Source organism: Nannospalax galili, unplaced genomic scaffold (genome assembly GCF_000622305.1).
Source record: "Nannospalax galili isolate Female #2095 unplaced genomic scaffold, S.galili_v1.0 scaffold617, whole genome shotgun sequence".
In the NCBI taxonomy this organism is placed as follows: Eukaryota; Metazoa; Chordata; class Mammalia; order Rodentia; family Spalacidae; genus Nannospalax; species Nannospalax galili.
Genome location: NW_008341872.1, coordinates 2,966,810 through 2,990,929, shown reverse-complemented (window position 1 = coordinate 2,990,929; position 24,120 = coordinate 2,966,810). Strand labels below are relative to the sequence as shown.

General features: G+C 36.9%; 1 protein-coding gene across 1 annotated transcript in view; it reads right to left on the bottom strand.

Moving 5' to 3' along the window:
- Rsrc1 (arginine and serine rich coiled-coil 1) overlaps positions 1-24,120 on the bottom strand; it is a 413,201-nt gene that overhangs the window by 4,426 nt on the left and 384,655 nt on the right. Inside the window, exon 8 of the mRNA XM_029565584.1 lies at positions 5,193-5,299. Within this exon, the coding sequence (XP_029421444.1) occupies positions 5,193-5,299 (107 nt within the window). The remainder of the gene's footprint in view (positions 1-5,192; positions 5,300-24,120) is intronic.

Below are 24,120 nucleotides of genomic sequence, written 5' to 3'. Positions count from 1 at the left end.
AACAAATGATACCAAATGTTGGAGAGGATGTGGGGAAAGGGGAACACTCATCCACTGCTGGTGGGGCTGCAAACTGGTTCAGCCCCTATGGAAAGCAGTGTGGAGAACTCTTAAAAAACTACAAATGAACCTACCATTTGACCCAATTATACCACTCCTTGGCATATACCCAAAGAACTAATTAATTCTTAATGGTAATAGTCATTCTTTTTTTGGCATTTTATTTGATTCTCACATGTATTTACTTTCATGCTAAATGAAGCTGGTCTCCAGGCACAGGAGAGATTTATACCCTTGCAGACAAAAAAAATCTTGAATTTCTGGGAGGTCGTCAAGGATGCACAGGAATTCTTATAAAGTTAGAGAAATCTATGTCACAAGCTGTCTCCAAATGTGAGCATTTTTATGAAGACTAAATCTAAAAATCAGTAACATTCATGTTAATCACAATACTAACTTAAAATTTTTGATATGTTTTTATTTTATGTGTATGAATGTTTTGCTTGCATGTTTCAAGGTGTTATCACCTGTGTGTAATGCCTGCAGAGGCCAAAAAAAAAAAAAAAAAAAAAAAAAAGGATCCCTTGGGGCAAGCCCAATATTCTATGTGAGGGAAAGAGGGAAAGGGGGGAGCATGCCAACTGATGCCCAAGGAATCACGAAGGCCACCGAGCAGGCCATTCTTTGTATCTCGGCATGCTTTCAGATATTTTATTTTTATTTTATATATCTGAGTGCATGTTTATAAGTGCACTACTGTTGTGTAGTGCCTATAGAGGTCAGAAGAGAGTGTCGGATTTCCTGGAACTGGAGTTGCAGATAGTTAGCTGGGTGCTGGGAGCCAAACTTGGGCCTCTGTAAGAGCACAGTGCTCTTAGCCACTGAGCATTACTCCAGACCCTTCATTATGCTTTTACAGTGCTCAGCCTGGGGATGCTGTTCACATATTGAGCTGCCTAGAAAAATATACGGTCCAGTTGCCAGAGATGTGGATCCTTCCTTTTCAAATGGGAGAGATAACATTCTGTTATATAAGGTAATTAATGTCCTTCTGTTTTTTAAAATATTTTATTATTTTTATTTTATGTGTATGTATGTATTGCCTGTGTGTAGGTAAGTGTATCTGTGTTGTGCAATGCCTGTGGAGGTCAGAAGAGGCTGTTGGATCCCCTGGGACTGGAGTTACAGACAGTTGTTAGCTGCCATGTGGGTGCTGGGATTTGAACCCAGGTCTTCTGGAAGAACAGCCAGTGTTCTTAACTGCTGAGCCATCTCTCCAGCCTGTCCTTCTGTTTTTTTAACCATGTGATATATTAGCTGTGTGTATTTGTGTGTGTCTTCATGCTCATGTATGGTGTGTGTAGTGTATATATGTGTGTGTGTGGGGGGGTGTATGTGCCTGTATACATGTGCGGAGGTCAGAGGAGGATATATGAACTCTGCCTTATCACTATCCATCTTATTATTCCCTTCAGACAGGGTCTCTCACTGAATCTGGAGCTAGGCTGATGGCCAACAAGCCCAGTGATTGCTCCTGTCCCTAAGCTTCTCACTTGCCCCCAGCACTGGAGTTTCAGGCACACATGTGACCTTTCTTGGCTTTTTTCCTGAGTGCTGACAACCAAACTCAGATCCTCATGCTTGCAAGAGTTCTTACCCACTGAACCATCCATCTCTTTAGCCTCCACATGTTTTTGGAAGTGTACGTAAATATAATTGAAAATAAAAGATCTCCAAAGTTAGGATTACAGCATGTAAGTTCAAATTTTTGTGTGAGAGAAGTTTTAATTGCTTCTTTATGTAAGTGAGGAAACCTAAGAGTCTTGATTATAAAATGAACATCAGCACTGGATACCACAGAACTTCTGGCCTATACTGCCACCTGGTGTTTCAATTTGGATAATTTACTTTTAGAACTGCCCAAGTAAAACAAAAGCCCATGTTGCACATGATTATTTGCCTTTTTTTTTTTTTTTTTGTCTTTTTGAGACAGGGTCTTCCTGTAGCCCCTGCTGGCCTGGTACTGGCTATGTAGAACAGGCTGGCCTTGAACTCACAGAGATCTGCCTGCCTCTGCCTCCCAAGTGCTGGGATTAAAGGCGTGCGCCACCACGCCTGGCTATAAATAGTAATTTTTTTTAGTTTAAAAAAGGAGAGCAGACCGGCGTGGTGGCGCACGCCTTTAATCCCAGCACTTGGGAGGCAGAGGCAGGCAGATCTCTGTGAGTTCTTATTTTGATATATCACAGTGAAAGATTTATCGTCCTCTTTTTTTTTTTTTTTTTTTTTTTTTTTTTAAAAAAAAAAAAAAAAAAAAAAAAAAAAAAAAAAATAAATCACTATGTATTCTGTCCTCTGCATGACATGGGTGCCCCTGCCTATATGCAGGCAATACATTCATACACATAAAATAAAAAATAATAAATTAAGAATTACTATATATTTATTGAATTTTTGTAAATTTCATACAATAATACATATTAATTATATTTAGACTCCCCCCCATCTGCATCTGCCCCATAGTCCCCTGCCCCACTGGATTTCATGCATTATGTCACATATGTTAAGGCCTACAGAGTCAAGTTTGTGTGCACAGATGTCCCTGGGTGTGAGTTCATTCACTGGAGTCTGGTCAGCCTATCTGGCATCACTCCCTTAAAGAAGAGTGACACTGTCTCATCTAGCACTGATAAGTTGTCAATAGCTCCTCAGCTAAGGTTGGGGCTTCTTACCCATTTCCCCATTTCTATGCTGGGTTTTCATCTGGTTTGAGTTTGCATGGGTTTTATGCATGCTGTCACCATTGATGTAAGTTCATTTAAGCAAGTTCTCAGTCACCTAGAAAACTCTGTTTCCTTGTGGTCATCTACCACCCCTAGCTCTCACAGTCTTTCAGGCTCTTTTAAACACTATGAGGATTATCTAAATCTGCCAGACACAACAGTTTTAGGGCTACGGACTTGATACTAAGCTTATCTGGGACAGCAGTCTAAAAACAAGCTACATCTTGGCTCCTAAAGTTAGTGATCTGTCAAGGAGCTAACACATTCTCCTAGCTACTTGGGCAAGTTTTCAGAGTTAAACTAGTTAAATCAGAATGTGTTGCAGGAGACAGTGTCCAGGATGACATGGGTAATAGCCATTTTTTAACGGTAATAGGTCTCTAGCTTAATTGGTGGAATTAACACAGCTAAGGAAAGACTGTACCAACTGAAGGGTGGTTAGTATGGACAGCTCTTTTCAGAGATACAAATTTTATACCAAGTGTACAGAACTGTCTGGAAGAGAAAGATGTTAAAACTTGGGTCCCGGGTGATTTAGTCTTCAGGAGAGTTAATCTTTGCTATGCAGCCAGGATAGCCCATCATGTCGTCCCATGATCTGGATGAAATAGTCTTCAGGATAATTTACTTCTCTTTGCTAAGTAATCTCCTCATAAATAATTCATCTTCTTGGGCATCCTGAATCCTTGCCTTATATTGCAGACACAGACATTTCAGAAACTAGAAAGGGTTGTCACTTTCTAAGCTAATAAATTGTCCCTCGTTTTATATTTCAGTCGAGTATGAATTTATTCTTGTTAGCCTATCACTGCTCTTCTGATCATTTCCAAGTGTAGTTAGTGATCATCTGTCTGTGCTGGATGGCCAAGACTTTCTGTATTCACAGGTGAAAGCCATCTCCTGAGGCCTAAGCATACTGTCTCCTTGACATTGCTCCCTACCTTTCAGTGCATGCTCTCTGGGAGGAGAGCACTGAATTAAAAGTAAGTGTAAAGAGAAACAATAATTAGAACCCAAGAGAAGAGAGTTGTTTGGAAGAAAACCTAGTACACTAACTGTAGGGGAAGTATTTCCACAGACACAAAATGCTGGCTGATATCAGAATGTCCAATAAGAACTGAGAAGTCAGAATGAACTTCAGAAAATAAATACCAGAAAGGCAAAATAAATTAAAATAGAAGAAACACAGGCATTTTGTTAGGATAGTTGAATGGTCCTCTACTATTAATTAGGATATTAATTACAATGGGTAACTCCGTATCTATAGACACACATTTCACAGCTGTAGGTCCCAGAATCTGTGATGATACACGACTGAAAGTTCAAACACAACACAAGGACACTGCAGGGACTACGGATTATCCAAGGCTATCTAGTCCTGTACCTGGTATATATCACATACTCAATTCGTGTCTTTGGAACAAATCATCTTTAAAAAGTAATTGAGAACTTCATCTCTCAAGTAAAAACAGAAGTGCTACAGGAAACAAAATGATAATTTTGACATATCAGGTCAATAAAGATGAAAAGCCTGACAGTACTTTTGTGCTAGTGTGTAAAAGACAGCTATCTTCTTATACTTCTGAGTAGATTCTGAATTGGTATAATGTTTTTGGAGGATGACTTCTGAAACATAATATTACAAACTTAAAGAAGTAATTTAATCTTGAAGACCAAGTGGATAATGGATATTTGCAAACATGTATAATATCTCAAAATATAAGTACTTAAAAATCTAATATCAGAAGAAAAAGAGATGAATTACGGTACCCACTGTCAGTATGCTACACAGCCATGACATCTGCATATCTAGAAGCTTTAGAATAGGCGGTGACTACAGCTATTACTTCAGTATATGAAGGCTACTAAAAGCATACATGAATTTCCTAGAATAACAAAATTTTAAACGGTCTTATTAATGAGCAGAAGAATACACGAAAAGTTCAATGGAAATAAAATACCATTAAAAGCCCTTTTTATAGGAGTTGAATGAGTGACATACATCTAGTCAAAGACTAGAGATACATGTCCCAATTTTGGCAATGGCATTAGCATTGAAAGTCCTTTGTTAATGTTTATTTTTTCATTATTGTGTGAAATGTCAACTCAAGAGACTGTCTATATTCATGAAATGGACATGACTGTTACAGAATCATGTGGTGACACCTTAGCTGTCTTGATAAACTTTAATATGCAAATGGTGCCAGATCTGTTTTTACAATGTATTTTTACACAGGGAACTTTGAGCTGATTCTCACTGACTTCCTCTCTCTCAACATAACTGACATTCTCTCCCCCCTTATTTATCTAACTATCGGAAGAAGCACTTATAACTAAGTAAAATCCAAGTAAAGCATCTCTTTGGTTAGAATCCAAAGTCCTGATTCATAATGCCATATAAAAACTTACCTTTTTGGTTTCTTTACTTGATCTGAATGTCTGCTGAACAAAAGAATCACTTTCAATTGCTTCAATTTCTTTTACTCTTTTTACTTGTTCCACCAGGGTAATTTGGTCTAAAAAAAAGAGAGCATAATGTCAGTGTGTTTTGGTGTAAGCTTGTTACCATCACTACACCAATGTTAGTTTATTTCTTTTCTAGAAGAAATTTTACTACTTAGAACATTTCACTGGTTGAAAATAAAATACATTATAGTTAAGCTATAATAATTTCCCCCTTGAGTCTCAAAAATATAATATGCTTAGGAATTAAGACTGTCATCTAAAATGTAAAACCCAGTGAGGAAATGTTCCTCTTATGATCTTGGTGATCTATGCTGATCTTGTGGGAAGGCTTCCCCTCTAGTTTTATTTTAACATTTTATTATGGAAATATAATTCCTTTTGTATAAAAGGAATAAAAGATAACAGATAACCATCACCCAATTTCCACAATCACTAACTTTGTTACTCTTCGTCTATGTAGTCTCATCTTAATATTTGAGTGGAAACCTGGATATACATACATACATACCTACATATACATATATATATATATGCAAACCCCAGACAATACTGCTTCCTCTTAATAGTTTAGTAGTCCCCTCTAACAGATAAAGAATTAAAGCCAATAACAATGTAACTGTGATATTTTTTTTCAAGCCTAGAACAGTTTCTTAATATAATTTACATGGTCCATGTTTAATCTTCATTGGCTTAAAAAAGGTTTCTTTCTTCAGTAGGCATGTTTGAACAGGATACAAACAAGGAACACACATTACAATTGGTTGATGGCAGCGATTTTTAATGTTTGTCCATCACTCACAGCCTACCATCCTTCCCTTTCATTGTCATTTATTTACTGAAGAAAGTGGTTTGCTTATTTCACAAAATTTCCTGCTTTCTGGATCTGGCTGGCTGTACCTCATGGTATACTCAGTGTTTTCCTCTACTACACATCATTTGTGCAGACCAGTGTGGAGAGATCAGTTTCTTTTGATGAGAAATTCAGCACTGGTGCTGCTGAGCACCTCCTCTTACATATGAAGGTGCACGTCTACCACTTTTAGTGGTGTTCTGACTGATTGGCGGGCCCAAGGTGAGGCTCAGTCTGACCTTTCCATTATAAAGTTCTTTACCAATTTTCCAATTAATAGTTCTAGTAACATTAATGTTTGCTTCCTAGATCAATTATTCCATTTAAGGCTGTAAAATTGTAATTTTCTAATATTATTATTCTTTTATTAGCTTTGATTCTTCTACAATGGAGAACTTTCCCTCATTAGCTGTTTGGTGGTTGAAATACAGCCTGAATTACAGGGTCCCAAAAATGTCTGATTTCTTCTTTTAAATTAAATTAATTATTATTTTATGTGTGTGCATGATGTGGGTGAACGCAAGCATACACATGTGCACTACAGCATGTGTATGGACATCAGAGGACGACTTTTGGGAACTGGTTCTCTCTACTGTGGGATTTACGGATTGAACTCAGTCAGGTTGCAGGTTTGTGCACAAGCACTTTTACCTGCTGAGCCATTTCATTGACCCTCATTTCTTTTCTTTATTTGGTATTTTGGGTTCAAAGGTGACCAAAGGTGCCATTATGAATTCAGAATATTTACATATCTAATACATTTCAACCCATGGCAAGGGCTTTCCTATTTTGATGCTCAAATTGCTTCAACTTTGGATGGCTCACATTATGCGGCATGATTCTCAGTAGTGAAGACACGCTGAGAGGTTCCACAATCATCTTGTACAATTCCTGTCCCTGAAGTGAATTAGTCATTTTTTTTCCATAGAGTCCAGCCTTCTTTACTGTGGAAGAGAGCTAGAGTCAATAGCCTAGGCATTGGGCATGCTCACTGATGCTGAACTGTCATTGCTTCTGAGTCTTCTTGGTGTGTAGGAAGGAAAGATATTTCAGGAGAGAAAAATTAATATCATGCTGAATACTATCAACCAAATTATAAATTTGACCGATAAATTATAAATTATGATTTTAACTTTAAAATTTTACAGATGCATATCTTCTCATATGCTAAAAATCTTAAGCATTAGCAATAGTCAAAAGTATCCATCTGTTTACCTATTATGTTTTAGTTTCAAAATAATAAGACAGCCATTTCCATTAACAACAAGATGTATGAATGCAGTTAAACATGTCTTTATAGTCTTTCTGACCTTAGGATTTACTCTGTTGATGAACTGTCAAAGCACTATGCTCTAAGGCCACTTGAAATAGTTCTCCATGTGCTTAGGTTATCCATTCAACTGAGTGAGATTCATTTGCTTCAGTTCATTTTTGATTTTAGGTCTAGCTTTGTGATAGCCCTAGCTGGCCTGGAACTCACTATGTGACCAGGCTGGCCTTCAACTCAGTCTCATAGAGAGAGATCTGCCTGCCTCTGCCTCCCCAGTGCCTGGGATTAAAGACATGTATCATCACATCTGGCTTGTGTTTTCTTTTTTCACATATTACCAGGTAAAAAAATTATGATATGGTTCAAATGCTTGTTGTTCAAATGTTTGCTCTCAGCTGATATCAATACATGGCTGTACTGGGGGGGGGGGACGGCCGTGATAACTAGTTTGATGAAAGTGTGGAATTATTTGCATCAAAGTCATTTTTGCATCCTAGAAGGTCTATGGTAAAATGCTCCAGTGCTGCTATAGAGATAACTATAAAAGCACATAAAAGAAATTCTTTTCAAAAGATTTATAAAACTTAATGTCTTAAAAACTTTTGTCTCAACTTTTGGCCAATCACACGTTATGACTGTATAGACTGCACAGGCATCAGTCGTCTGTGGGTAAGAGGAGCTCTCTCAGAGGAGCTGATTCTTCTCATTGAGAAGTTGTGTGTAGACTAGCAGCAGCCACACAACATGCCCACTTTTGAATGAACACATTTTTCTTTACAAATTTAAGCACTGCCAGAATGCCACAGAGCAGCAAGTAGTTCCTTTAGCCTTAGACTAAAAGCTCCTCTATATTTTAATTATGTGATGTACTGAGCATATGAAAGATTCTTTGTCTAGCTAGTGTATTAATATTAACACACTCCTTACTACTGCATAATTTATACATTACATGCATGGACTGTTACTATAGCCAAGAAAAGTTAAAAAAAAAAGGAACCAACTTTAATGCCTACTTGTAAACAACATGTTTTGTATGGGCCCAGTTAGTTTTCTTGAGATTATTTCACCATCACTAATTCCTAACAAAACCTTATTTCTGACTTCAGGATGATGGCTCATATGTATTAGCTGTTGCAGCTCCTGGATTTCTCTCTAACATATTCTCTCATTTGGATTTGCAAAGCACATCATTAGTATTAAATGTCAGAGGTGAACTTACAAACAGTACTGATCTTGAAAGCTTGTGTATTTGCAGCTTTAAATTCAGAAATACAACCAGTGCCTAATACAAACACATGTGGTATCACAGAACCCAGCCAAAGGGTCAGTACGCTTATTAAAATAGCACTGTAGAAATTATAAAGGAGAGAAGAAAGATTAGAGAAAACAGAACGTTGTCTTTGTCTTTTTTTTAAAAAAAAAATCACCCCAGGACTAACAAGGTGACAGGGCAGAGGAGGCCAGCTTGCCCGGTTTACAGTATGAAAACAAACCAACACAGCTTTCATCTTGTAACACCGAAACTACACTCAGCAACAGTGGTATTTAAATTAAAAAACTGAAAGATAGATGGGAGATTTAAATTTCCAGTTTTATAATAATAGCTCAGCTCTATGCTGCCTGAAAACAGTAGACATAAAATATTTTAAATTGCTTCATACTCAAAATTCTAGTATCAGTGCTTACAGTTTAAGTTTGAGCATAACCTTGTCATTTTAGGAAGCAAAATGAACCACCACCACCAATGTGTACACACACACACACACACACACACACACACACACACACACGCCATTCGAAGTCTAGTATCTTTGTTATTCATTGTTTTATTTAAAAATTCTGAACAAATTTAAGAAACATAAAAGTGACTCAAACCAGTTGTTTTTATGCGATCAGATGAATTCATGTAAAATATCTTATATAATATCCTATAAAGTATCAGTTATGAGGAAAAATTAAAAACAACAAAGTTATTGGAAGTGGGACCTTATGGCATAGGCCCATAATCCCAGCTACTTGGGAGAATGAGACAGGAGGATCATGAGTTCAAAGCCTGCCTGGGATATACAGTGAGCTCAAGGCTAGCTTGAGTAAGACAGTAAGACCCTGACTCAAAACAAAAAGGACAGTGGGGAGAGGGAGGTCTGGGCTATAGTTTAGTGGCAGAGGTCCTCCCTGGGCTTTATACTCAGCACAGTAAGACTAAAGTTTCTAGAAGAATAAAGATGAAAGGATGTTTAAAAACATTAGTATGGGAAACAGGAAGGAAACATGCCCAGTAGCACTTAGTGATTTTTATAAGTATGTTATTGGTAAATAAAATGAATTGTTTTACAGATGTCAGAAGAAATGTATCTCCTGGTTTAAAAAAAAATGAAAGCAGAAAACCATCTTACTTGAAATAAAAAATGACTATGGCCTCATCTTATAGAAAATAATTTTGTTCTTTCTGTAATAAAATGTTTTATTAATTACTGTTGCTATTATAAATTAGGCTTTCCTGCTACTTTGCTATACTTGATAATTTTTTGTTATAGCATTTATGTTTTCTTTTAGAATATTACAAAATGATACACAAATTAAAAATTGTTGACTAGGAAAGATGAAGTTCAATGCAATCTTTTCACTTGAAAAGACCAAGTTTTAGTCTACACCGCAGTTTTAGATTACGGACACAACCGAGTCCCTAGTAATAGCAGTCCTAAGCTGGTAACAGCAGATGGCACTATTGGCCAAGATGTAATATTGGGATAAAGGCAACTTGTGTTTCATCAAAAATACTTTAAATACATGCAAAGAGCTCATCCTCAACTGATTCCTTCTAAATATTAATATTTTATGAACTTACCCAAAGTTAAAATGCATTTTATGTTACAAAGAATTTGGGTCAGTTGGCCCAGGTTATTGAGTTATTTATGATACTGTTCCAGGAAAAAATTATTTGTATACTAATAATATTGCTATAAGTCCATGAATAATACAAAAGATTATCTTATTTTCAGATTAAATTGACTCATATGTTAGCCAAGAATAAAAAACATCTATGAACTTTTTTTAATGTCATAAAATACACAGTTTTAAATAACACAACCAATCTTTGAAATGTAAAGCATTTTCAAGTGCTTTACAAAAATAAAGAAAAAAAAACATATCTGTATGGTAAAGTTGGTTATACAATAAAATTTATAGGCAAACAAAATTGGAATTTAAAACCAATTTCTTTTGAACATATATTTTAACAAACACAATCACTGCTTTTCCTTTTAAAACAATGTATCTTCCATGTTTCTTTTAAAAAGCATATATTGTATACATTAGAAATCCATCCAAAATCAAAATTTTAAGATTTTTCATAAAACCCATATTCCAGGGACCAAATCTCCAGAACTGAGATCCAAAAACAACTTGAAAAATCATAAAATGCCTTCGGTAGGCCAGGACCATGAGGCTTCTGGAAGTTTATGCTGTAAGTATTGCATTACCAGGGAAGCGGAGGTTCCTCACAAGTCTTTCACAGGCCCCTGGGTGGGTTCAGCACAAACCCACCTTATATAAATTGCTTACTAGAGCAGATTAAATAATAGGAATAACTGCGATGTGACTATACTAGCGAAGAAAAATTTCAGTTAAACATTTTAATAAGTACAAGGGGCATCAGGCCATTTTTTTTTTTTTTTTCCATTAAAACAGACTCTACACTGACTACCCCAACTCCTCTCATCTGGAAAGTCCTCCCATCTCTGAATCCTCCTTGTCATTTAAGGCCACACCTAATGCCTATGTTTTGATGATGCCATCCTTTGCCTCCTGTGTGAAAAGGGGCCCTTTCATAATTCACCTGGCTCTTTTATTTGCTGCCTCACACTGACTATAATCTCCTTGTGAGTGGTGGCTTCGTCTCCTCAGTTAGGAGGCAGCATGCCTCTGTGACCTCCATAACTTAGTGGAGGGTGCTGTATTATTTAGTGAGCAATCAATTCATGTTTGTTGAATAATTGAAAATTAAAGGGTATTAAAAGCCATTAGAAATGTTACTGGGAAAATGACATAAGTTTTTTTAACTTAAAAAATTAAAAGTTTTAAGTGTTAGTGTTGAGTTCTGGGCTCACACTGTCTGGGTTAAACTGTCTCTGCCACCCAGAGGCTGCTGTGGCCTTGGGCAAGTGATGTAAGCTGTGCTTATCTCAGCTTTCTTGCTGTGGCATGGGGATAGTGATGGCCTAAATATCACAAGGAGGAGAGAGTCTCTGCCTCTCCTCCCTTCTTCCTTTCAGATATCTAAGCACATTCAATGTACCAGCCATTGCTCTACATACCTGGATTTAGAAACTGAGTTGCCTTTCTGGAGCTTATATTTTGATTAGGAAAACAAATAACGAACGAATAAGCTGGCCATGTTATATCCAGGAAGATGGAGCAGGGTAGAGGACAAGAAGAAGGAAGGTGAGCTATTTCAAATGGGGCAAACAGGGAAGAACTCCCTGACATGCAGACATTTCAGCACAGAAGGATGACGTGAAGGAGCAGCCGTGAGGATCTGAGTGATATGTCTGTGTTCAGTGCAAGGCTAGGAGACCATTAAAAGCACTCAGTAAATGAGTGCTATCATAGTAATACAATTAGTACAAATTTAGTATTAGTACTAAAGACTTTAAAGCTGCCAAGGTGTTTTGAATTCAACTAGGTAGTAACTGGCTTTGGTTCCTACATCCTGTGGCCTACAGCTGTGGCATGGCAGCATGTGGGAATGACCTCAGGAGGGAACAGGAAATGGAAACACTAGAGGCAGGTCTCTCTACATCTTAGAGAAGGCACAAAATCCTCTGCCCAATTTTAATCCACCCTGGCCATACAGGACTCCATCCCTCACTGGTGGTTGTGGGCTGAGCAAGAAAGCAGTGCTTTACCATCACAGCTACCGAGGGTCCAGTGCTTCCAGACACAGGAAATGTCATCACTTCTCATGAAATGATCTACCTAAAGTGGTAGAAACTATTTTTAAAGAAAATGTGCTGTAGTCCAGTGCACAAAAATCTTTATTCTGGCTGTTATTTGGACTGCCTCCCTGGGGGAAGGTTGTGGAGGTTTTTTTTTTTTTGTTGTTGTTTTGGTTTTTTTCATTTTAAATATTAAAGAAGCCATATGCACTACCCTGGTTGAAGGAGTAGACGGAGCACCAACAGAGTGTGAGACTTAAGGCACTCTGGGCAATGACTTCACATGCGCTATCTTACCTTTCAGAACTGCTGGGATAACACTACCATTCTCATTGAGGGAGGAGAAACTGAAGTAATTTAGCCAAGGTCACGTGGCTAGTTGGTGGTAGAACTGTGATCCAGTCACTATTTTTCTTTTTTCTTCTTCTTACAGTCTTTTTGAGACAGGGTCTTCCTGTAGCCCCAGCTAGCCTGGAACTCACCATGTAGACCAGACTGGCCTTGACTTAAAGAGTAAAGAAATTCACCTGCCTCTGCCTCCTGAGTGCTAGGATTAAAGGCATGTGTCACCATGCTGGGTTCTAGTCATTTTTTTGTAAAGGAATTATTTACCATTCTCACACCAAGCAATAAATCACTTCCTGTACTCCATTTATTTACTAGAAATAATAAATGTACCTGGTATTGTACTCATTCTGCATTTTAATGCTTATTCATTCAGCAAAATATAATGTAGTTTGTACTTGTGGAAGAGATGTCACATGTGTAATCTTACTCTTTTGGAATTATTGTGACCTGGATTACTGATGTATACTTTCAGAATCTTCTACACTTCTACACAAAATTTTTGAAATAATTATGTCACATTATTTTTTAAAGTTCAATTACAGATTTAATTTAAATAAATGGAACATCTCTTCCACAAGGAAATCTTACCTATCTGGGCACTATAGAACATGCAGAGGCCTTCCACAGCTCTGAGAGAAAAGAAAGCACACACACTTCGGTAAGGACTTAAGGAACAATTCAACAATAGAGAATCAGGAGGCAGAAAATGCTCTAAGAGACACAGTCCTCTAAATTTTCACATTCTTAAAACCTTTCTAAGCAAAAAAAAAGATAAAGTTTCTGGAGACACAGTATTTCCCCCCTTAAGCCTATAAACAACCTGAGCAGGAGAATTCTTCACTTTAGACTTCTTTATTTACTGTATAGCTCTTGTTAGGAAAAAAACAGCACAGTTTCTATGAATTTTGCTACTATGCAGTCCAACTATGTAGACCACTGCTTTATGCTTGTTCAAATGTGATAAACCTGGGTAGTCAAGCCCACTTTAATGGAGTGATAAGAAACAATAATTCGACAGACCTAAGGCTAGTAGAAGTTTTCTATTTTAACAGGATAGAAAAAAGGAGTATAATTTGAAAAAAATCCCAGATTAGTAGGTCAGAATATGGGATCTGCAGTTGCTGCTTGCTGTCCATTTAATTCCAGAATTCTTATTGACTCTAATTAAAATTCTGTGGAAGAGTTGTATGTTTCTAGGAATTCTCAGTGAATGCTGTCTGCCAGCCATCTCCAACACCCCATAACCACACACAGCCCGCCTGTCAGGAGAGCTGATGCAGACATCTCGGGGCACACCACATTTGTCACTGTGGCTAATATCAGAGATATGCAGCTCTTTTTTCTTAGCACACAAAAGCAAGATATGTAATTCAATGCTCAATTTACCCTTGTCTCACAGGAGATTTTTCCCCGCTAATTGATAGAAATTAAGCCATTAATCAAGCCACTAGCCATCATTCAAACTAGGAAAGATGAATACAAACTTTCATCATAACCACCTTCCCCATTTTAGTGTTCATTAGCATTAATTTTTAATGCAATTATGCTATTCTTTTACGCTGAGCTCATAAATTACTGCTCTTTTGTTGCTGGCTGGCCTTGTAAAATCCAAACTAATGCTTTGTGCTCTGATCTTAAAGGCAATTACTAGGTTCTTCTTTATATCTGTGCATCCTCAATAACCTTTATATAACTAATATCCATGACGGACTACGCCTGTTTTTCTAATACCTTTATATAAATCTCTGTGAATAGATAAGTGTAGTCAAATATAGCTATAATAAACATATATCACACACATTACAAAATACAGGTATTCATATAAAAATAAGATCTCACAAATTCAATATTGACATTTAGGTTCAAATATAAAGAGATCTTTGTGAATTTTCAAGATAAAAATGCAATGCATTATTGCATTAAAGCTCTATGTTTTAAAACAAATTGAGGGAACTAGAAACATTAATAATTATTAATAATGATTAATTAAACATTCACCAGAACAACTACCTAAAAGAAATTTCTAAACTTCAAGATCTTTAGGTTACCTAGGACAACTGTCTTAGGTTTAAATCTTTATTTTATAAATTTATTGTTTTGGTCCTGAGGATCAAAATCCAGGGTCTTGCACATGCTAAGCAAGCTCTCTACCACTGAGATATACCTAAATGTTCACTGACAAAAGTTAAAACATGAGACGCAGTGAGACAGAAATGAGAGGAATAGAAGATTAAAAGATTCATTTATCCAAAAGTATGTTTACAAGTACGTGCAGTAACTCCAAGGTCTCATATTTTGAAAAGTGGAAGCACCATGTTATTAGATGGCAGTAAAATGGAAAGACATAATTTTCAGAAATAAATATTGAACCCACAGATAACACATCCACTTAATTCTCTATCTCAGAGACGGCAACAAGATATACTCTCCTTATATCCCCCACCCTGAAGCCCTGGCAGTGCTTGTTCCTAGGTGCAAAGAAGATAAAAACCAATCTCCAGCCTCTCTTTCTTGAGTCTCTGAGCAATGTCTTTGTCTCTGTTTGCAAGTTATGATTCACACACATTAAGAGTAATGAAGCAATATTTACTGAGAAAACATCGGCATTGCCCGGGCTGGTTCCAGCCCTCTCACCTTGGAATCACATAGCTGCAATCTGTCAGTCTGTTCCTAACACTCTTTTTTTTTTTTGGTCTTTTTGAGACAGGGCATTCTTGTAACCCCAGCTGGCCTGGAACTTGCTAGAGAGACAGACTGGTTGGGATCTCACAGAACATCCTGTTTCTGTCTCCTCCTGAGCGCTGGGATTAAAAGCGTGTGCCACTATACGTAACACTCTTGAGAGTAAGGCAGGTAATGGGAAGATTCTACTAAAATAAACATTTAGAGAGGATGATGGTTGCTTTGACTTCATTTTCTATTTCTTTTCATGCTAGTTCTTTGTTTTCATCTTTTAATAGGAAATCCTATACGGATTAGGAACAATGAGGATACGCAGATGGGTGAATAGAATACCTGATGTCTGTCTTTATGATGTCAGAAGAAAGTACCTAAAATATGTATTTGAACAATAATGCAACCAGTAACAACTCAGAAACTTAGGGGAAACGTCTCAAAACTTCGTGTGTCTTAATTTCTTGGAACATGCTGACAGGAACTGACGTTGATTCAACCACTATGGTTTCATGCTAGGGACTAGCTATCTAGCTGGCTATTTCTGGTTGAACCCCCACCCCCAAACCCACACATGCGTGCACATGCACACTCACACGTACAATTTTTACCTTCTAAGAGTCCATGGGCAAAATCGAATTCTTTACAACTTTTATTTACAAGTAATTACAAGTGGACCAGACAGTGGCCATGTACAGGGACTTACTATGTCTACAAAGTGCTTCTCCATTTGTTGTGTCACTTGCGTCCCCCAAAGTTGTAAGTTCTGGTACATAATATTCCTATCTGAAAATCTAAGCATTGTTGGGTTTTGTAGCCGTCACTTCTGTGCTTCCCTACTACGCCAGGCTGCTCCTTAGCCGATGCATCTCTGATAATCTTCCATGCTCAGTAATTATGGTTAGATGTGATTATTTCAGAAACTTTACAAGTTTATACACAATTTTGGTTTTTTAAACAGAGATGGGAAGGGCAGTAACAAATGGGTAACAAATATTACTTTCTTTTTTCCCTAAATGCAGAGTATTTTCCTGTAATTTAATACAGTATATAAAATGAAGTTTTTAAAGAAATACTGTTATTAAATACTTAAAATTACAGTTTTAAAATTAACTTGCCTAAAATAAATGGACCTACATTCACTAACACTAACCCATAAACCCTAACCCTGGGTAAACATCACCATAATCAAGATGTAGGATGTCTTCACTGCCACCAAAAATGCCCGTGTTCCTCCTCAGTCTCTTATCTCTACACTGACCTGTCATTCCAGATCTGCTTTTTGCAACTACAGGTTGATTTGCTTGTCTAGGATTTCTAAAAATGGCATGTTCTTCATATCTAACATCTTCCAATCATCCTGTTTCTGAGATAAAAACCATGTTTTGGATACATTTCTAGTTTGTTCATTTTAGTGATGGCAGGGTTCTATTTATGAACACCTTTTTTGATGCATCTATTCATCAGTGGATATAAGTTGTTTCTAGTTTCTGGTTTGGGGTAGTAAAGTTACTATAATATTTATGTACACATTTTATAAGGACATTTCCTTTTACCTGTTTTTATTGTGTATGTGTGTATAACGTGTGTCATAGCGCGTGCGTGCAGAACAACTTTCAGAAAGTCAGGTCTCTTTCCACTATGGGTTCCAGTGACTGAACTCAGGTTGTCAGGTTTGCATGACAAGTGCTTTTATCCTTGGACCCATCTCATCAGCCCTGTAAGGACATGTAAGGTACTATGCTTCTCTTGGATAGGCAATATCACTTTAGTATTAGAGTGGCTGGGCTATATATAAAAGAGGTATGTCAAGTTGCCAAACTGGACTGTGTGTGTAGCCCAATGGTAAGAGTGCTTGACTAGTATGTATGATGCCCTGGGTTCAATTCTTTGCACACACTCCCAAATTGCCAATCTAATTTTATTTTTTGATTGATTTATTTGTATGTATATGAGTGCTTTGCCTAAATGTATGCAAGTGCACCATGTGGGTGCAATACTTGCAGAAGCCAGAAGAGGGCATCAGATTCCTTAGAACTGGAATTTTGGATGGTTGTTAGCTGCCATGTGAGTGCTGGAAACCAAACAGGGGTCCTTTGCAAAGCAGCCACTGCTCTTAACCACTGAGCCAGCTCTTTAGTCCCTGCTAAACTATTTTTAAAAACAGTTCTATCACTTCACATTCCCACAAACAGTATATGGAATAGTTGTTCAATATTTTCAATATTTGGCTTACTGAATTTTAAATTGTAGTATCTTAATTGGTGCACAGTGGGATTTTACTGCTGTTTTAATCTGCATTTTCTGGATGACTAATGATATTGACTACTTCATGGAATTCTTGACCACTTGATCTCTGAAATGTATAACTCTTTTGTTCATTTTTAAATTGCACTCCTTAGCTTCCTAATAATTTCCTAAAAATATTATATTTTTAATATTTATTATTGTATCTGTGTATAAGGGTTTGAGGGACATGGATATACCACAGCCTACATGAGGAAGTCAGAGGACAACTTTCGGGAGTTGGTTCTCTCCTTCCACTACGGGATCAGGTTTGCACAGCAAGCACTTTTAACCACTGAGCCATCTTGCTGACCCATAGTTTTTTTTTAAAAACATACTAAATACATTTGTTTCATCAATGTGAACTGTTAATATTTTCTTCTGTAACTTGCTGTGTTGTTATTTCATGGCATCTACCAGAGTGAAAATGTTTATTTTAAAAAGTCCAAATTATCATTTAAAGAATGGTTTGTGCTTTTTGTGTCTTACTCAAGAAATTTTGCCAACAAAGCACTGCAAAGATTTTTCTCCATTTCATCTAATGAAAGATTTACTCTTTATATTTAGGTTTATAATACATTTCAAAGTAATACTTTTATATGATAGAAGATAAAAATCAATGTTTATTTTCCCCTATAAGGATTTCTAGCACCATTATTGAAGAGGCTTTTCCCCATTGAATTGTCTTGGTAGTTTTGTTGAAAACTAATTGGCCATATACATCAAATTTAATTTTTGGATCTCTGGGCTATTGCATGTGACTATATCTTCAGTCTTATTTATTATACTTTTTATACTTTAAGTCCTGAAGCCAGGGACTGCTTCTCTATACTGAAATACAGTTGATCAGGCTAATTCAAGGAATATGAGTCTTATTTGCTTTCTTGTTGATAACTTTAGATAAGCTTGACTATCCCTGACTATGTTATGAATATATTATAGTAAGTCAGAGATATGAATTATATCCATGGCTGAAACTTTTTTCAATCAACACATTCTGGTAAGATGACCTAATGATTTTATTTAAAAATGTGAGAAACAGATTAGGAAACTTTTTGTTTGGAAATTCTAATCAACCAAGATCACACCCTTTATTTTAACCTACTTATAATAAATTATGTTATCAGTAAAGAAAGTAAACTCAGGTCTCACATTTGCTAGAAGCAAGTGAGACATAAATAGGGCCTTTCAGATCTGATAAGGAGCAGAGTGTAAACAAAGCAGCAAAGAACGGACAAATGGAAATGAGAAGCAGTCTAGTCCTTCCTCAGTGGCTTTGAAGGAAATCAACTCCAGGAACAAAGTAGTAACAAGATTAACCATTAATTTGCTTCGGCTAATAGTATTTTTTTCATGAAAAAAGCAGTACTTTAAGTTATGAAATGAGCCAGTAATAGGGAAGCTCAGCTCTCTTCATAGGTAAAATAAGTAAGGAAAATTAGTGATCTAAATTCTAGTTTCAGAACTAACTGTATTGTTACACAAATCTTGCTGTTAAATTTCCATTCTTCTGAGTTAGGACGTGGTGTTGCTGACTTACTAGGATAACCTCTGAATTGGGGGGTTGCTGATAGCCCTCCTACAGAGATGAGTTTGTTATTCAAGGAAAGAGAATGGGGCCTTGTGGGATCTAGGTTTGGAAGAAGGAAAATATGAGGACTGCATGGGTGCTAAAACCTGGCAAGGAGGTAGGGCAAGGGGTTCTGTAGCTGTAAGCAAATGGGGGAAGTTTAAGAAGGAAAAGCGGTGAGAGGTTGAAGGAATCCTACAGTAGCTATAAGCTGCACAGGCACAGCCACTGGGGATGAGTATGGGGAGACAGTAGCTCCACAGCAGAGCCTCCAACATGACATGATTTTTTGAGCAATTTATTAATACTTCCCACATTTTAATTCCTAAGGATTCACACTATGTACCAATACAACTGGTGTTGAAATGATATGTAGTCTTTAAAGAGGGCAAGATAAGGATGCCAGTGGCAACCCTTCTATAAGTACCTTACAATCTCTATGGGAAAATCTGTGGTAAGTCCATACAAGGGGAAAAGCCTGTAAACTTTTAAAGGTATGTGCACCCAAATGTGGTACATGTAACTGAATAGTTAGGGAGCATTACTTATGCTGGAGAAGCAGGACAGTTTAGTCCAGGCAAAAAATGGAAAAAAAAAAAAAAAAAAAAAAAAAAAAAAAAAAAAAAGCAAAAAAAAAAAGCAGGACTAATACTTCAAATCATAACACTAAAATTTATTTGTTTATATATATCTGTATGAACATTTATGCATGTATGTATAACACACTTCCAGGATAGTCAAATTCATTTAATTATCACAAAACTATCATATCACAACAAGGACACTAAAAATAAACTTCTGAAAATGAAACTACTGCAAATCTACAATTAATTTTAAGCATTTCAAGAAGCTGACTCAGGGCTTGATCCTGGAAGCCAGATAGACATGGAGTCAATAATCCAGAAGCAATGAGATGGTAATTAGCCAGACAGTAAATCAAATCCCCGGGAGCAATTACTGTCCAACACTCCAGAAAGCCATTTGACCAAAATGCTTCCAAAAGTGGATTCAGAAGACAAGTTTCAGGGTTGCCCTGCTGCTCTGGCCTCACAATTTTGTCTACTTTACACATTCATAAAGCCAATACCTACTGCAAACAATAGTTATCGACTGCAAAAAAGTCTTTTTTCAAAAGTGATGACTGCAGAAAAGAGGATTCTACTTCATGTACTGACTTCTTAGAGAATATAGTCCTCTGTGTCTGTTTATTCAGAGACACTGCCCAGCTGTAAGCTTGAAGAGAACCTGACCTAGGACCAAAGGTTATTAACTATACTGAAATTTTGTCACAAAGTTGAAATGAGCCAACCAGTATAAATTAGAGCTCTATTTAGTTTTTTTGATTTATTTTTATTTTATATGTATGAGTTATGCCTGCATGTATATAAGTGTACCTGTATTGCACAATGCCCGCAGAGGACAGAAGAGGGCGTTGGATCCTCTGGAAATGGAGTCATGGATGGTTCTTAGCTGTCATGTGGGTGCTGGGATTTGAACTCAGGTCCCCTGTAAGAACAGCCAGTGTTTTCAACCATTGAGCCATCTCTCTAGTCCCTAAATTAGAGATCTAAACAACATTATTTTAAAGTCTTAAAAAGAACAGTATTTGTGTTATAATGAACACAAGAAATCCAGTAAACTCTTGTAGAATAAAGAGATGAATTACTGAGGAGACAATCTGCTATGGCTAAAGAAACAGATATACGGGGGTGTGTAGGTTTGTGTGTATACATGCGCACGTGAGTGCAGGTGCCAGCGGAGACCAGAAGATGGCACTGGATCCCTTAGGGCTGTTGCAAACAGTTGTGTGCTTTCTGACATGGGTACTGGGAACTGAACTCACGTCCTCTGGAAGAGAAGAAGTATTCTTAACCACTGAGTCATTATCTTTTCAGGCCTAAAGAAGTATACGTTAATGGAGAAAAATTCTTTGAGCATTTTTTCTTTTGTAAGGTATTAGGAAAAGAAAATATCAGTCTCTTAAAAGAATTTCTAGGGTGTATGCCTAAAATCATTGTTGAAATGACTTAATGATGACCTCTGTAGGAGAAAGACTGTGTTTCAGTTTTTTTTCCAACTCATTATTCTTTACAAGTATCCCCTTTCTCATTCTTGGAGCACTTTTAATTTGGCTTTTATGATATCATACATATCTAGTTTTCCTTCTCTTTACTAGCTGCAATGCCTCATTTTCCTATACTGGCTCCTGTAACTGTTAGGGTGTGCCAAAGCTTACTGTGGCCTTCTTTTTTCCTTTATATGTACTCTCTAGGTTACCAATAGTTAATACCATCTAAATCCTATTGATAACCTTTAAATGATACATTTGAGGACCTGCAAATTATTAGCTCTGGTCTTGACGTCTTTCCCAGTCTCCAGGCTCATCTACCATAACCTTACTTTTTCTCTCTCACCTGCCAAATTCAAATAATCGTTTTTTTTTTATTAGTTTCCTATCACATTTATAATAAAATTCAAACTCCATATCCATATACTTCCTAATCCCTACATAATCTGGTTCCTGCTAAACTCTTCAACCAAACCTGTAATCATTTCTCTAGCTGTGCAGTCTACTTAAGCATTCTAAACTTTTTTTCCCACTGTGCAGAGTATGTGTTCCCTCCACCAAGAATTCTTTTTGGTCAACAAGTCCCTGGTTTATACTACATTTACCTAAATCTTCCAGCTTCTCAGGAAGATTGTCCCAGAACACCCAGTCTATAGTGGCCGCTGGTCATAGCAGCAAATGAAGAGAAAGCAGATAAACCAGCCAGTTGTGCAGCTATTACTAGAGTCTAGGTAAGATATAATGGGCATCTAGGCCAAGGCACTGGAGAAGATGGAGACATATTTTAGATGCAGAGTTAACAGAAATTTTGAAGGGAGGATAAGGGAAATATAGGAATCAAGGCAGAGCTTCAATGTGATGGATCAACTAGATGAAGGGTGGGTCAGTCACTAAAGTGAGGAAGAATTAGGGGTGGGAGCAAAGTTCAGTTTTGAAGATGGAAGGTTGAGAAACATCTCTTAAGAAAGAAAGTTTCCAAGTCTAGAGTTCAGAAGAGACAGCCCAGGCTAAAGGTATAAATTTGGAAGTTATAAGGTTATGTAAAGTGTATGGCCAGAAATGATAAGCTCAGTTAAGAAGAGAAACAAATGGAGAAGTCTGAGTTTTAGTAAACAAAGGGAATTGAAAATTGGGTAGAAGAAAAAGAGGCAAGACTAATAAAAAATGAGATTAAATGATCAGTTAGTTTGAATGTTGCTGAAAGGTAACATTCCACTAGATTTAGCATAATAGAAATATTGGTAATTTTGACAAAAGTAGAGGTGTATCATGGCTAAAGGAACACTTTCCTTAGATGACAGAGAAAAACAATGGGATGGATGGATGACTTCACATGTCTACTTGACAAAAGAAATAAAAGAGAAAACAGTCAGCTGGTGAGTGGTACAGCCAACACGTGAACATCTAATTCTCAGGTCATGCTTCATTTACTATAATCAGGGCAGAGTATCAATGTAAACTGAAGAATTAAACCTGAATTTTATGCCACAGAATAATCAAAATAGTTTCCCTTACTCATTAAAGAATCTCACAAGCATACCAATTATTTGATATCAAAAACACCTGAGAAACATATATAAATATATGTATATATATGTTTCAGTGCATTTGATACCATTCTATTGTTTTCTAACTCTAATTTTGAAAAGTGAATAGCTTTCTTAAAGTAGTATGAAAAGGGACAGAGTGTTATGGGCAACAAGAAATAGTGATGCTTGAAAACAGGGTAGCTAGCAAGGCAGCGCTAGTCAACTGATCATGCCTTCGCCCATAGAATGATATAAAGCTGAAAAGCAGCTGGGGCTGTCGCTCTAGTCCTTCCTCTATGCAATAATCTTAGATTATTTTGAGTATGCTTTATGTCACAGGACTGTAGGGTACTAGTTAGATCCAATCTCCAGCAAAGACAAATACCAACATCGATACCAACCAAAAGTGATCGATCACAGCTTCCTTATCTGCCACTCTGCAGTGCCAGTGAGGGGAAATTAATGAGTCATTATTTTTGGTCTATCTGTCTGTCTGTCTAAAATTGAGCCATAAAAGGAAAAGAGCAGCATGAAGTTAAATCATTATGTTTGCATCTATCAATAATACAACAAAGCTGGAGAGAATGTACAAATCATATCCAGATGCATTTAAAAGAAAGTGAAGGTAATTTACTCAGTATATATATTATACTACATACAGTGCCACAATGTTTAGCACAATATATATTTTAGAGTTAATGAAGGGGAGTGAGACTAGTGGATAAATAGATATGGAGAGAACAGGCAAATGTCACATGCACAGCCACACACACAAGGCAAGAAAAAATGAGAAATAAAATGATGCGAAACAGTGGATAAGGAAATAAGAGCATAGAGACATAGATCTTTGACCTATGATACAATGGCAGTTGACTAGGGCCATCCATGATCTTGTTATCATAGACTTGACATTGGTTAAGGTTTTCAGAAGCAAAGTCTAAACCATTTAAAATTCATTACTGAAAAATTAATAAATAGTATTTTAAAAAGCAAGTACTTGGGCATGGTGGCGCACACCTTCAATCCCAGCACTGGGGAGGCAGAGGCAGGCAGATCTCTGTGAGTTCAAGGCCAGCCTGGTCTACACATAGTGAGTTCCAGGACAGCTGGGGCTACAAGGAGACCCTGTCTCAAAAAGACAAAAAAACAAACAAACAAACAAACAAAAAACCAAGTACTCAAAAATATTTAATGCTCCAGACTAAAAACTAAAACTAAGATATTATAAGAATTCTTAGATAGTTTTTGGTTAAAATTGGAGAGCTCAGTATGATGCCCTATGTCCGTCATCCCAGGTACTCAGGAGGCTGAGGCAGGAGGATTGCTTGAGTAAATGAGTT